Source organism: Triticum aestivum, chromosome 6D (assembly GCF_018294505.1).
Source record: "Triticum aestivum cultivar Chinese Spring chromosome 6D, IWGSC CS RefSeq v2.1, whole genome shotgun sequence".
Classification (NCBI taxonomy): domain Eukaryota; kingdom Viridiplantae; phylum Streptophyta; class Magnoliopsida; order Poales; family Poaceae; genus Triticum; species Triticum aestivum.
This window is the reverse complement of record NC_057811.1, coordinates 77,887,778-77,903,477: the sequence shown is the minus strand read 5'-3', so window position 1 is coordinate 77,903,477 and position 15,700 is coordinate 77,887,778. Positions and strand designations below refer to the sequence as shown.

The following is a 15,700-nucleotide window of genomic DNA, read 5'->3' as shown; positions in this document are numbered from 1 at the left end:
CTACCGTTAGGCCAAACCGTTTCAAAATTCAAATTCAAATTAATGTCAACAATAAAAGTTTTTCAAAATTTAAAACAAAAATGTTCGGAAGGTGCCATATTTTGCATAAGTAAATATGGTGTAATAAACACATTTTTATAAAATGCCTAGATAATTTAAAATGAATTAAAACAGAAGAGAAAATAAATAAAGAAAAGAAAATACAAAACCATAAAACGAACTAACAAATTTTTTTTTAGAAAAGACCCCCCCCCCCACTGGGCCAGCTGGCCCAGCTGTTAGCCAAGCCGGCCCAACTGGCCCAACCGGCCACCCCCAATTCCCTTATCCCCCACCCGGTGAGACCCCGAACCACCACCGACACCCCCACACTTCCCCCCGCAAAATATCTCCCCCCCCCCTCTCCCCCGATTGGATCAGGATCGAGAGGAGGAGGCCGCCGCTCGCCGCCCGAACACCGACGCCGCCCGACGCCGCCTCGCCCTCGCCGGCCAGCCTCCTCCCCCCCCCCCCCGCCGGCCTGCTTCTCCTCTACACCGTCGTCCCCGTCCCCCACCTCGACACCCGCTGCCTCGAACCCTACACCCCCCCGTGAGCGCCCTCTTCTCTTACGCACGACCAGGCCGATGCGCGTCGTCCGCCGCTCGCCCATGTCCCGTGCACGCGCGCGCCTGCGCCGTCCCACGCGCGCACACCACCCGCGTCCCGCGTCGCGGCCATTCTCGGCTCCTGCTGCCACATCGCGCTCCGCCTCGTCCACCCGCAGCTGCGACCGCTCCGGCTACTCGCCGCTCGCCCGCGCGTGTGCGCTGTACCGCTGCTCGTCGGCGCTGCTGCGGCCTCGCCGGCCTGCGCCGCCTCATCCCCTGCTCTCCCCGCTCCGGCGCCCGCCCGCTGCCAGCCCCGCTCCCACCGTGGCCTGGCCCGGCCTCTCTGTGCTCTCGACCCCACCTGGCCTCGTCGTCACGCCCGCCGTTCGCTCGCCGTCGCCGCCAACAGCGGCCCCGGCCGGTCGGCGCCCCGATCTGGCGCCCCGGGGCTCTGCCCGCCGCGCTAGGGTCAGCCCCGACGGGCGCCCACGCCCGTTACCACGCGCCCGCCCCGGTCGGCCTCCTGGGCCACTGCCGGGTGGGGCCCGATGCCCCTGGGCCACTGACGTAGGGGCTCCACACCCCTAAAACGAAAATAAAAAAAGGAAATGAAAATGCAATTAATAAAATTATTAATTAGTTAATTGATTAATTAATAAATTAATTTAATTAATCCTATTTGAATTAATCTAATTAATTAGTTAATTTAATTAAATAGTAATTAATTAGCTAAACCCTAATTAAACTAAGTAGTGTATGACATGCGGGACCCACACGTAGTTGACCCAGTCAACTGCACAGTTGACTGCTGACGTCAGCATGATGTCATGCTGACGTCATCTTTTACTATTCTGGATAATGTTGATTTAAAATGATTAAATAAATCCTAAAATGATTAAATCTTTAGAAAATCATATAAAATAATCCGTATCTCGGATGAAAATACTTTCTACATGAAAGTTGCTCAGAACGACGAGACGAATCCGGATACGCAACCCGTTCGTCCGCCACACATCCCTAACATATCGAACTCGCAACTTTCCCCCTCCGTTTCATCTGTCCGAAAATGCGAAACATCGGGAATACTTTCCCGGATGTTCCCCCCCTTCGCCGGTACCACCTACTGCCGCGTTAGGGCACACCTAGCACCGCTCATTGTCATGTCACGCATCGTCATGCTTATGTTTGCATTGTATTTACTGTTTCTTCCCCCTCTTCTCTCCGGTAGACTACGAGACCGACGCTGCTGCTGCCCAGTTCGACTACGGAGTTGACGACCCCTCCTACTTGCCAGAGCAACCAGGCAAGCCCCCCCCCTTGATCACCAGATATCGCCTATTCTTCTCTATACTGCTTGCATTAGAGTAGTGTAGCATGTTACTGCTTTCCGTTAATCCTATCCTGATGCATAGCCTGTCCTTGCTACTACTGTTGTTACCTTTACCTGCAATCCTACATGCTTAGTATAGGATGCTAGTTTTCCATCAGTGGCCCTACATTCTTGTCCGTCTGCTGTGCTATACTATCGGGCCGTGATCACTTGGGCGGTGATCACGGGTATATACTTATATACTCTATACATGACACCTGTGGTGACTAAAGTCGGGTCGGCTCGTAGGAGTACCCGCAAGTGGATCTTTGTGGCGGAGCGACAGGGCAGGTTGAGACCACCTAGGCGAGAGGTGGGCCTGGCCCTGGACGGCGTCCGCGGTTACTTCAAAATAACACGCTTAACGAGTTCTTGGTATTTGATCTGAGTCTGGCCATTTGGTCTATACGCACTAACCAACTACGCGGGAACAGTTATGGGCACTCGACGTCGTGGTATCAGCCGAAGCCTTCGTGACGTCAGCGACTGAGCGGCGCGCGCCGGATTGGACTGGAACGCCACTAGGCTAGGTCTGCTTCCCGCCACGTACGCAACGTGCAGGTGTGCAATGGGCGATGGGCCCAGACCCCTGCGCGCATAGGATTTAGACCGGCGTGCTGACCTCTCTGTTGTGCCTAGGTGGGGCTGCGACGTGTTGATCTTCCGAGGCCGGGCATGACCCAGAAAAGTGTGTCCGGCCAAATGGGATCGAGCGTGTTGGGTTATGTGGTGCACCCCTGCAGGGAAGTTTATCTATTCGAATAGCCGTGTCCCTCGGTAAAAGGACGACCCGGAGTTGTACCTTGACCTTATGACAACTAGAACCGGATACTTAATAAAATACACCCTTCCAAGTGCCAGATACAACCCGGTGATCGCTCTCTAACAGGGCGACGAGGAGGGGATCGCCGGGTAGGATTATGCTATGCGATGCTACTTGGAGGACTTCAATCTACTCTCTTCTACATGCTGCAAGATGGAGATGGCCAGAAGCGTAGTCTTCGACAGGACTAGCTATCCCCCTCTTATTCTGGCATTCTGCAGTTCAGTCCACTGATATGGCCCTTTACACATATACCCATGCATATGTAGTGTAGCTCCTTGCTTGCGAGTACTTTGGATGAGTACTCACGGTTGCTTCTCTCCCTCTTTTCCCCCTTTCCTTTCTACCTGGTTGTCGCAACCAGATGCTGGAGTCCAGGAGCCAGACGCCACCGTCGACGACGACTCCTACGACACTGGAGGTGCCTACTACTACGTGCAGCCCGCTGACGACGACCAGGAGTAGTTAGGAGGATCCCAGGCAGGAGGCCTGCGCCTCTTTCGATCTGTATCCCAGTTTGTGCTAGCCTTCTTAAGGCAAACTTGTTTAACTTATGTCTGTACTCAGATATTGTTGCTTCCGCTGACTCGTCTATGATCGAGCACTTGTATTCGAGCCCTCGAGGCCCCTGACTTGTATTATGATGCTTGTATGACTTATTTATGTTTTAGAGTTGTGTTGTGATATCTTCCCGTGAGGCCGTGATCTTGATCGTACACATTTGCGTGCATGATTAGTGTACGGTCAAATCGGGTTCGTCACAGGTTTTCACCCTAAAAATCACAACTCGGTACTCCAAGGAGCACCACCAACAAAAAATGTTTTCCAATGCTGCCGCCCTCACTTGCGAAGGCTACTACTACAAGTCACGTACCATCAGACTCACAGGATGCCCGGTCTGGACGGGAACATATCCCGCAAGCCAAGTCTGAGCAACTGCGTGTGAAGCAAAGTCTTCATCGCCTCCAAGACCCGGCATCGCCGCTTGCAGGTCCTTCAATCACGCCATGGCATTCTCGGCATGTGTTGATCCCTTAAAAATCTTGGTGCAGACATGTCCCATGATGTCAACAAAAACATAGTTTCGCGATACACTGGTGAAGCTGGTTATGCTGATATTGCGGGTGCACACGACCGGCCCTAATCCAAACAAGGTGTCCAAAGAACGCCACATACGCCAATCTTTGGTTTCCTTCCAAGGAGAAGTCGGAAACTCGCCAATGGCCAGATCGAAGAGGACTGATCACAGGTAGGATGATGACTTAGCACGAAAACCACTAGTGCCACGTAGATCAGCTCCGCGGCATCCCCCAACCGTGCCGTCATACAGTCGTGGGCTGCGCCGTCGACACCTGGTTTAATTTGCAAGCTGTACGTACGGAGACTTTTGAGGAGATGCACGAGCTGATCCAGAATGAATGATCCTATGAGGAACATGTTAAAAGGCATTGAAGGTAATTTAAAAGGTAAATTAAGATGGGAACTGAACATGGCATGCTCGAATCCAGGCAGGATGGGAAGGAGACCGTGTGCTATGGTGGTCGAACTGGCTTCCCCAACGGGAGGCGTTGGACTTTCTGATGCACCAAGACATCAGGGTTGGGGGATGGGTGAGCGATGACCGTGTCAGGGTAGCCGTAGCTTCCAACTACGGAGTAGTAGTGAAGAAGTGGTGGTGTACTACTAGCTACGTAATGACGAAGCTGATGATCAACCCCTCACCTAATCGGGAGCTAGCAACTAACAAGGTCTCATCGCCATCAGCTGATCCGTGCCCGGAAGAACCACCGCCACGTCCTCGAGAGCTCGTTCTCAGCAAAAGCTCTTGATTGTGGTGCTTGGAGAAGGCTTAAGCTCAAGCTCAGGCCAGAGGCCACGCACCGTTTCTTCTTTGAGAGCGACCCATGCATGTGTATATCAAGTTACATCGTCACCCCTGATGGCCTGATCGATCTCGCATTCCGGAGACTAATGGCACAGCTTCTCATCTACCACGTACCATTTCGGAAAAATATAAGGAGATTCAATTCGATCGTCGACACATCATCAATAAAAAAACAAAATGTTTGTCGGGTGAACATGCATGGACACCTGGTTTAGTTTGCAAGCTGTGCGTACGAAGACTTTTGGGGAGATACTACACGGGCTGATCCGAAGATGAACGATCCTTTGATTTTGAGGAACATTTGAAAAGGTATTGAATGGCGATCGCCACCTGCCGCCAGGGCGACTTCCTCCGCCGCCGTCCTCCGGCGGCTCCGATCCGCTGACGACCTCGGTCGTCGGTGGTGAGGGGGGTCGCCGGATCCACGTGTGTGGATTGTTTTAGGCCTTAGTTTCTTAGAATTTTGGGTTGTTCATCGTCATGGCTTCGGCGATTGCGATGGCGGCGCCGACTAATAAAACTTCAGATCCTTCCCCAACGAGACGATCCGCTTTTGGGGTGGATTTGGAAACCAGACTGTTCAAGCAAGGATGGTGCGGCAGCGGCGGCATCCTCGTGGTGGATCTGTATCCTCGGGCTTCGCTGTTGCGACGGCGTTTGCTCCAGCGCCGGCGTGGAGCTTGGGAGGTAGTCCAGGAGCGGATGCAGATTGTGGTCTGCATCGACGGCATCTAGAAAATGGTGGATCTGGGTTCGTGGCATGCAGGTATGGTTTCCTCCTCCAACGTCTTAGTTGGGCGGGGGTGCCAAATCTGGAGTTCGATGGCGTGTCCGAGGTGTTGCCCCGGTCTGATTCGTTCAACGGCAATGGCTTTGCCTTTATTGGCGAACCACCTTGAAGGTCCGCAAAGCTGCATATCGGCGATGGATCCGCGTCGAGCTCGGGTGTGGAGGTGATCCGTCATTTTCTCCTTTGGTGGCTGCTATGGTGGTGCCAGAGGCAGGTGACGGGCATTGGTATCAAGCTCAGAGGATTCTTCAGTCTTGTTTGTAATTTTACTTCTTGGCTGATGTTCCTGTGTGCAAAGGCTAGCGTTCTACTGTCTTTTCAGTTTTGTCAGGTCGGTATGTACATGACTTGTATTATGGTCGTTATGATATAAATGAGACACGTATTATCATGTAAAAAAAGAATGTACTTTAGAAGGTAAATTAAGATGAGAACTGAACATGGCATCCTGGAATCCAGGCAGGATGGGAAGGAGACCATGTGCTGTGGTGGTTGAACTGGTTTCCACATCGGAGGTGTTGGACTTTGTGATGCACCAAGACAAGGACCAGGGAACCACCAGCTCATGCGCATGCATGCATGCACTCCCATGCATTACTGACTAGCTCGAGATCTGTGCTAAACTAGTCTTGTCCTCTCCCTAGTCCCTTTTCTTTTTTTGCGAATCTCTCCCTAATCCTTAGTTACGTGCTGTATTTCGTTACATGATAGACGCACTTTTTATTTTGTGAAAACAATTTTTTTTTTTTGCGATGGACGCACTAACCAAGCAAAGACACAGACATGCCCAGACAAGGGTCTCTTTGAGAGCAAGCATTCGAAAACGTCGATGGATTAAAACATTTGAAAACCTCAAAACATAGATTAAAACGTGTGACTTTAGAATGTGAGATTTCTTAAGTGATCACTTTGTATTGCACACGCGCGCGCGCGCCCACACACGGAGAGTATTTGGTTTCTCAAATGAAAAGTAAAAAAAAAATTGATATCTTGTTATATACGAGTGAATTGCATAGGGTCGGTAGCACAACCTCATGATCAGAAGGGTTTTCATTGTATTGAGGATTTGTGGCCTCTCGATTGTAACACTGTGACAATGCAATAAAAACTCTCTTTGACCCTGCAAAAAAAAAGGGAATGGTTTTCATAGGAGGCAAAAGAAAATAACATTCAAATTGTCCAAGATTCCCATGAAGGTCTATTTGGTTTTCAGGATTCTTAAAACATCGGAATGGAACAAACAAAAGAGTTGCACAAAAAAAAGGATAAACAAAGATTTTAGACTGATTGGTTTGGTTCACATGGTGAATAAAAAAATTACAGTCAAGAGGCGAACCAAACATAAAAAAAATAGTTATAATTTGTTTTCTTGCAACTACATAAACAAAAAAAATTGTGTTAGCCCCTTGGGAGCACTTATTTCACGCCGCAATCGTTAATTTGTTGCTATAGCGTTCACATGGGCCAGTCCATGAATCTCTTGCTTGCAGCAAAAAAAAAGCGATATCACATTTTTATTTGAAAAGATTTTTTTAATCAAAAGAAAGTTTTTTTAAATTGCAAATTGAAAAATATTCTTGGAGTTCAAACAATTTTCACGAATTTGGAAAAAGTTTTGCATATTTAAAAGATGTTGGTGAATTTGAAAAATATTCATGGATAAAAAAACTCTGTTTTTTAAGTGTTCATTTTTAAAGAAATATCAATAAATTGAAATGTGCAAATAAAAGGAGAAAAAAAATAAACAGATCAAGAAAAAACTGTTAAACCAGTAGAAAAACACAACAAATAAAGTAAATAAAAAACTAGGGAATACCTTAACAAAACTAGGGAAATTGGTCAGCCCATCACGACTATATAGGTGTCTGTTATTCTCAACCTGCGACACACACTCTTACATAGAGGTTCCATAGCTGACCCCACAGCCACACCTCCCGATCCATACAGTGGCTTCAAATCTAAAAAGCTTAGTACTATCTCTCTTTTTTTGCGAAAACTTGTATTACTCAAACTCAAATGTTACAATCACGACGTATGATGTCAATGACTTCCTCTGGACTGAATAGATAGATTATAACTTTAAAAAAAATAAGATGATAAAGAATTCCTCCATTTTCCTTTGCTCCATTTGCCAGGAGAAAAATTCTATTCATATATTTCTCCTCTACTATTTTCCGATGAACAAAAAAGGGGCCCCAAAAATAATCCTATAGTCGAGAAGGGCCCTTAGTTGGGTCAAACTGTACTCACTTGTAAGTATGTAAATAAATAATTAAAGGGTGTGACAATATCTCAGTCGACTGAGACTTAACAAAGTCTCAGGCAAGTAACAAAACATATAAAAATGAAGAAAAAAATCTACAAGAAAATTTTACACAGGTCTCGAAGTAAGATCTGATGAATTTAACATCGACTAAGATTTTGTTAAGTCTCAGTCAACTGAGATTTAGCAATCCTGGTAATTAAATGTGAAGACCAAATTTAAACCCGGCAATAAGAGTCGTGTGCAACGAACTCTATCCCCGTGAAAATCAGTTTATGGTTAGGGAAGTAATGGCGTTGGCATGGACCGCACGTCCATGAGCACAAGCATGACCCATGGATGATCCTGCACAACTTGTCGCGCATCCCAGTTTGTTTGTTTAGCCCGGGACGAGACTCGCGTGCCGGCGACGTGCAAACTACTCTGTTTCCATCACCTTTTTGAGGGTCCAGCACAACGGCTTCGTCTTGCCAGAGTTAAGCTTCGGTACGATGGCACAAGGCTAAAATAGTGTTACCCAAGCGTGCTTGATGGCTCAGGACCCATGTGCCAATGACCCGCCGCTGAGCGGCATGGGGTTCCTGCACCAACTTTGTACTTTGATATTTTGCCACTACTTACTTTGTAATTGATTTTTTGCCACCACTTATTTTGCACTTTGATCTTCTGCCCTCTGTCAGATGGGTCCCATGTAAAATGACAAACATACCCCTGCCGACGAGATAGACCAGAATCTGGAGGAGAGGAGCTCGTTCGCGACACATCCTCTCTCGTCCGCAGCTTTCACAGAGAGACGGCGGGGCGGCGGCCAACTCCCCGGAGCTCCCGGTGGTCCAAGGTGAGTCGTCTCTCTCCTGCCCCGGCCCCCGGCAGCCTAGGGTTAGGGTTACGAGTCGCCGCCGCCGCTCCTCGCGCTCTTGCTCCGCCACCGGCCACCGCGTGCCCGTGCGCCGCAGTCGTATCTGCTGCTCGTAGTCGTGCGAGGCCGCCGCCGCTGCTGCTCGTGCAGTGCGTGGCCACCGCTCCACGCACTTGTGCTCCGCCGCCGGCCACCGCGTGCCCGTGCGCCGCCGCCGCATCTGCTGCTCGTTGCCGTGCCAGGCCGCCGCCGCTGTTGCTCATGCCATGCATGGCCGCCGCTCCACCCACTTGTGCTCTGCCGCCGGCCACCGCTGCTGCTCGTGGTCGTGCGTGGACGCCGCCGCCGCCGCTCATGCCGTGTGTGGCATTAGGGCCGCCGGGGAGCAGCCGGGGTGGTTGGATGGTTCGAGGGACAGTGGTGTCACAAGCCCACCAACAAGTCATTTTCGATGATACGCTTTTAGTGGGAGGAGACGTTCCCGTCGAAGATGAGGCGCATACGGCGACTTCGTAAATCTCAAAATGATATGCCGGCTCAGTCTCTCAAAGGTGCTCACAGGGGTAGGGTGTGCGTGTGCGTCATAGGGGTGAGTGTATGCGCGGGTGTGCGTTCATAGGGTGACTGTATACGCGTATGTATGAGCGCTTGCATCTGTATCTGTACTATGTTAAAAAAAAAAGCTCGGCTAATGCCCAATTCCTGCGCCTTGTACGATGCTTGAATGGAAAGTCAGTTTATAGGCGTTGAGCACTAATCCCACTCGATCGACCACTAATACTCCGTACCGCTTCGTCATCATCGCAAAAATAGAAAATTACCCACGATCCACGCCGATCTCTCCCCTGTTTCCGCCGCCAACCGCTCCTGCCTTGCCTACCACCGCGCCACCGCCCCGCCGGCCCGTCTCTTCCCTGCTTCCGCCGCCGACCGCCGATCCACCACCGCCCGCTGATTTCCGCTCGGCCGAGGCCGCACGACGCCGCCGTGTGCCCCTCCACATCACGCCGTGGGGTTGCTGGGCGCGCCGCCGCCGATTCTACGCCGACGCCTCCGACGCCGACACCAACGACCGGCCACTGAATCCTCGAGTTGAGGCACGTTGTTCCTGGCTGCCGCCCCCGACGCCGACGCCATCTGCCGCCCCCGAATCTGTGCGTTCCGCTGCCGCTGCCGCTGCCGACGCCATCCGCCCCACGAATCCTTTCCCATGAGGTACCTTATTTTCTCTTCATTTACAAAATTCAGTGCACTCAAGGTCGATGCCAATGACCAAACCTTCTCCCGCGAGGTTTCTATTGCTAATGACCAGATCGATGCATGATGCATGTTTGCTAATTCTTCAGTGCACCTAAGATAGATAGATAGATGACCAAATGAAAAATGAGTTCAATTTCAATTCATACTGCAGCATCTAAGTACTACTCTTTGGCGACATTGCCACGGCTGCTCTGCTTTTCGTGCATTCAAAAGCACCAACCAGCAGGATGAATCTCGGCCGCCCTTTCACCTCATCAAACCGAAGTTTAAATTATATCAACACCGCACCATTTCCATGCACAGCATAGCTGCTACCTTTTTCCCCTCTGATTAACCAATGCTATGAAATGAATCGTCAAACAAAGCAATCGCCAATACAGAGGTCAGAGGGAAATACATACTAGTCTCGGCTAATAGATACTGATTGAGTTTTGACATCATCAGCTACTCCACTGCTTCATAGCCATCATTTTGTGATTATATCAAGCAGTGATATGCTCATATCTGCATATTTTTTACACACTGACTTTTGTATCCATTTACAAATTTTGATTTACAGATAGAGAATCGTAATCGGCTCGACATGAGGCGTGAGGCAGCCACAAGCCCACAACAATTTAAGTTGGGGAGATAGCAAGTACCAACAGCAGTACCACGAAGGTCCTCCCTCCTTCCTCTGCCCATAGTTAATTCATTCAGTTCAAGCTGGGTTTCAGGAAAGTATTTGTATGGAGAATGCAAGAGATGCAATCTTTAAATAAGAACAAAGGGCACAAAATCCTTCTCCAGATCAGTGAAACCCTCCTCTGATATCCCTGGCATGCATGTTCTTTTATTCCCTCGCTTCAGTTTCACATGCATAGGGCGCACCTGGGTCGCTCATGTGCGCCACCTCTGTATGATCAACCAATGATAGTCTCTGTTATGGTGCAGCTTTTGAATTCTGATCATGTTTAATTTCCTTACTTCAAACTGATGCAATGTGCTATACTGTCTTATTTTTCAGGTATACACCGAAGAGTGAAGAAAACCCTCCTTCAGTTTGTTTTAGTGCTGGAATCATCTACCAACCAGGAATTTGGTGAGAATTTGTCCTATGCGATAAGGTTGACAAGACTGTTGATAAACATAGATTATACCGACAAATTAGTATTCCTATTTGTATCAGTATTCCCTCGCTTTATAAAAATCATTTACTATTAGTTATACAAATAATTTATATAGTGCATTTACACAGGAATCAAACAAGCATAGGAGCCAGAAAATAAGAATGTCATAGTACTTCATTTGGAGGTAGATCCTAGCATCGCATGACTTATTTTTAATTTCTTTTATGATTGATGAAGAACATCGGTTTGTTTCATATTCACAGAAGACACACATGCTGGTCAGCAATTCAGGCTTAGTTTGCAATGTGGCCAGTGATTACTTTGGAACAGTTCACTGTCCTTGATCTAATTTTTTCATTGTTTTACTTTGACAGAAAATTCTGAGTTATCAATCATCTTATGCCTTTCCACTCGGCCTGACAATGGCAGAGAAGGTATTCCAGAAGAAATACAGTAGTGGCCAACTACTACCTAGAGTCCTTTTCATTGCAAAAGCGAGTACTCCCATTCTTTGAGAAATTAGCTCAAATATGATAATGTGCCGATATTTAAGGGAAATTAGCTTCTATGTACTAACATAACATCTGTACCTTAAATAGTGCTAAAGGTTATATATTATGCTAAAATGCAGTCTCTTTGGCACAAATTTCTTTAATCTTCGCTGACATTTCATCGTTGTTATCTCCAGGCAAGATCATTCAATCAGATAAACATCAATGCAACCAGTTCCTCCAAATTCAGTCGCAAGCTCCATCTTCCTCCAAGAAGCACTTCACTTCATGCCAAGAAATCCACACCCAGCCTCGTACGGTGCGCTCTGACGAGCACCAGCACCGTGTTCAAGGACAAGGATCCCTTCAGCCTCGAGCGATACATGGCGTCCAAGGCAATGACCGTGAATGAAGCGCTCGACCGCGCTCTGCCGCTTGGGCACCCTGAGCGCCTCTTTGAGTCCATGCGCTACTCTCTCTTCGCGGGTGGCAAGCGGGTGCGCCCCATGCTTGCGCTCGCCGCGTGCGAGCTAGTGGGCGGTGATGAGGCCGCTGCCCTGCCGGTGGCCTGCGCCGTCGAGATGGTCCATACCATGTCGCTCATCCACGACGACCTCCCTTGCATGGACGATGACCACCTCCGGCGCGGCCGCCCCACAAACCACGTTGCCTTTGGCGTCAGCACCGCGCTGCTCGCGGGGGACGCGCTCCTGGCGCGTGCGTTCGAGCACGTCGCCCGGGAATGCACGGAGCATGGCGTGCCGGCCGACCGCGCACTCCGCGCTGTGGCAGAGCTCGCCAGCGCCGTGGGCACGGACGGGCTCGTGGCGGGGCAGGTTGTGGACCTTGCCAGCGAGGGTGCAGACGTCGACCTGGCCACGCTAGAGTACATCCACGTGCACAAGACGGCACGACTCCTAGAGGCCGCGGCGGTGTGCGGCGGCATCGTCTCCGGAGGAGCCGATGAAGAGATCGAGGGCATCCGGCGGTACGCACGTTACGTCGGCCTGCTATTCCAGGTAGTGGATGACGTGCTGGACGTGACACGCACATCCGAGCAGCTGGGGAAGACGGCAGGGAAGGACATTGCGACCGACAAGGCAACGTACCCGAAGCTGATGGGCATGGACGGGGCGCGTGCGTACGCGGCAGAGCTTGTGGCGAGCGCTGAGGCAGAGCTAGACCGCTTCGACGGTACTCGTACAGAGCCTCTGCGTCACCTCGCGCACTTCATTGCGTACCGGCAGCACTGATTGATCAGTGCAATCGGCCAATTAAAAGGTATGACAATAGTTCATTAGTCTCACCAGATTTTTCTGTTCGATTTGGATTCCATGGGATTGATATGCAATTTCCTCCTCTTGCTGAGTAGATTGACAGTGCTTGAGGAGGTCAGTGATAGTGACGTCCGATTGAGCCGCTTCATTACCCAGTCAGCGCGCCGCTTGCGGGGATGCAGCAGCATCAGCTCCCGGCCTATAGCTTCGACCGGCAGATCTATATGTGCGGGATGCGGCGGTGGCAGCTGAAAGGGAGGGCTCACCACAAGCTTCCGAACAGTCCATAGGCAAGATGACCATAGAGCTCCTGGATGGACACGCAGGTATGAAACTATTCAGTGATCCAATTCCAAAAATAATGGCACAAACCTGAAGAGGATTTGTTTCTATGTGTGTACTTGATATTCAGCCAAAAAGAACATGTGCAAAATCTTTAAGAACAGATAGGAAAAAGTTGGTGGAGAGGGCAAGATGTACAAAACCTAGAAATCAAAAATGGAAAATAATACTCTGCAAGTGCAGATCGTGCAACCTGCATATCTGCAGGTTCCAGTTTATAGGGATTGTCAACCAAGACCAAAATTATAATAATCTTTATAACTGAATTTCGAAATGTATCTTGAGAATTTACAGCCCATAGAATTGGAAAGTTTCCAGTATGTAGGATCTATATGCTCAGATTGAGTTGTACGCACGTATACATTGAAAATGCAGTATGATCTCTCTCCCCCAGAAACAAATCAAGGTTAAATTAACTTGATCATAGTCTTTGGTTTGGAGTTGCAAAAGTGCCTTAGTTACCGATATTTGACGCAGGACACATGCCTTTTTCCACTGTAAAGCAGAAAACAAGTGCACATGAATAACTATCCTTCAGAATATAGGTGCAGAGTTTTCATATAGCTGTTTTTAGAATAACTATTAATGTAGCTTTGAGTAACACCGGAATAAAAATAGAGCCTGCAATAGGAGAACTCAAGCTCTTGTACAGATGGAAGGCGACCAACAACATGAATAACCAAGATTTCTCACAAACAACTGCAGCTATCCATAAAACAACGGAGGTGGTAATGAAACTTGGAGTTGGTGGATAGGGCATAAAGAAGTGATAGTCATCCTCCTTGCCTTACGATGGGCTGCTGCGCTATCCCTCCTTGCAAACTGAAATTCTACTTGTATTTTTCCTCTTATTGTTTATGGATAGACAACCCCGCAAATTTCCATACTTTATTTGAACTACTTATCACTTTGCGCAATTATTTGTACTAATGAATCAAATATATGTCAACAGAGTTGCAATCCTGCTTTAAACATGAAGGCATACCAGAAACAACATACATACATATATATGGCTCCATAAGAAACTGAAATGAAAGAACCTCACCTACCATGCTGAACTTGCCATAGTTCTGATGTTCACCATTTTTTCTAGTAGAACAAATATGATAATGCCAACATCAGCCTCTGAGTGGCCGAGGTACATAAAAATCATAATCCTTCCCAAGTGTTTTTCTTTATTCATTAGCTAAAGGTTAGGAATAGTTCAGTATAATTTTATCGATGCAAAAGCAGAGTGACACATATGTGGTGATCACATTTGTTACTTTCAATTGCACATCGTTCTCTCCCAGAAACAAATTCAACACAATTGTCTAATTGCAGTTTTATGTGCTCTGCATAATCAGTGAAACAACATGCAACTCAAGGTGCCGTACGAAGGTTGAAGGTTTGAGTAAGCGGACAAGATTCTGCACCATTTGTCGACGGCAGGGATACATGAGGATGACTTGCCCGGATCAAGGAGATGTTCCGAAGCAACCTTGAAAACCTGCTCGGTGCAAGAACTGTGGCGTCGAGGGTCACCGGCGAAACAACTGTTCCAAAGCTGCAGAACTAAAACCCCAAGAGGGCTGCTGAAATTGCAGCTAAGAGCCTAAGACAGGATCAGTGCATCTGATGAGAATAATGCATGCTGAAAGCTGAACTGTTTTGCTGTGCTGCTGTACTGACTAATTAGATCAAGTGATGAACTGTTAAGAACCAATTTATGTCTGTTTGATTAGGTGTGTTGTTGTGCAGAATTATTTTCTCATTATCATTTCGGACGATGCTAGATTAAAGACCACTGTATTTTCACATTATCATGGTGAATGTAGAGTCCTGCTGTTGCGTGTTCGATGCAGTTGTTGATCTCTTCATGAAGCTAATGCCGTTGGCGTGGACCAGATGCCCCATGGATCCTGCAGAACCCGTCGCGCATCCCAGTTTGTTTCGTAGCCCCGAGACTCGCGCGTGCCGGCGACGTGCAAACCACTCTGTTCCATGGCCTTTTCGAGGATCCAGCACAGTGGTTTCGCCTTGCGAGAGTTAGATGGGACCCGCATGTAAGCGTTGGTACGGTAGCACAAGCATAAAAAAAAACGTGTTATTCTTCACGTTGGTGGCTCGGGACGCATGTGTCAGTGACTTGCCGCTGGCAAGGCATGCATTCCTCCACGTCCTGTGGCTATACTTCACTGCAATAAAGGAAAAATGAACATTTTTTTGAGTCGGGAAAAAATGAGCATTTTATATGTACCGGCCAACATGCATCTTCTTTAAAAAAATGTCCATAAGAGCATCTTCAACGCGGACCCCAAACAGCCCTCAACAATTTTGTGATCATCAAGCATATAAGGCAACACATGATAGCGCATGTCTTTGTTAACCTTGAGTCTGCTCCCAGAATCATTTTTTTGAACTTCAGAGAGCATAAATTTGTAGTTCAGGATCCCTAAAAAATAATAGTTCACGAGTTCTAAAGAAAACCACCATCCTATAATAATGTGAGGAGGATAGAGCGCTCATCCACGGAAATTTTAGGCATTGGTCTTTCTTTGGTTGGTCCTATGCATGCATAGTCTAAATTTAGCATACTGCCCTACCGTTGATAGATAAATAGTGCATTCATCATTTGTATTCAATAGTGTTTACTTGAGGTT

At 48.3% G+C, this 15,700-nt stretch overlaps 1 protein-coding gene across 8 annotated transcripts; it reads left to right on the top strand.

The window, feature by feature from the left end:
- The first annotated feature begins 8,337 nt into the window (after nucleotides 1-8,337).
- On the top strand, nucleotides 8,338-14,894 carry LOC123143662 (heterodimeric geranylgeranyl pyrophosphate synthase large subunit 1, chloroplastic). Of its 8 annotated transcripts, none has more exons than XM_044562607.1 (8): nucleotides 8,338-8,558; nucleotides 10,399-10,499; nucleotides 10,846-10,920; nucleotides 11,077-11,132; nucleotides 11,323-11,442; nucleotides 11,637-12,720; nucleotides 12,812-13,042; nucleotides 14,405-14,894. In XM_044562607.1, the coding sequence occupies exons 5-6, from the start codon at nucleotides 11,371-11,373 to the stop codon at nucleotides 12,690-12,692; spliced, it is 1,128 nt and encodes a 375-aa protein (XP_044418542.1). In that variant the 5' UTR covers nucleotides 8,338-8,558; nucleotides 10,399-10,499; nucleotides 10,846-10,920; nucleotides 11,077-11,132; nucleotides 11,323-11,370; the 3' UTR covers nucleotides 12,693-12,720; nucleotides 12,812-13,042; nucleotides 14,405-14,894. The 8 variants fall into 8 exon arrangements, with proteins under 8 accessions (XP_044418542.1, XP_044418545.1, XP_044418544.1 ...); XM_044562610.1 differs by lacking the exon at nucleotides 14,405-14,894 and adding an exon at nucleotides 13,764-14,375; XM_044562612.1 differs by having other exon boundaries at nucleotides 8,349-8,558; nucleotides 11,323-11,382.
- The last annotated feature ends 806 nt before the right edge of the window (nucleotides 14,895-15,700 follow it).

Bases quoted from the DNA above. Each gene is read 5' to 3' on its own strand.
- LOC123143662 (XM_044562609.1), top strand. From the start codon at position 11,371: ATGGCAGAGAAGGTATTCCAGAAGAAATACAGTAGTGGCCAACTACTA. The intron at 11,443-11,636 runs GCGAGTACTCCC...TGTTATCTCCAG, and splicing joins GAGTCCTTTTCATTGCAAAA to GCAAGATCATTCAATCAGAT.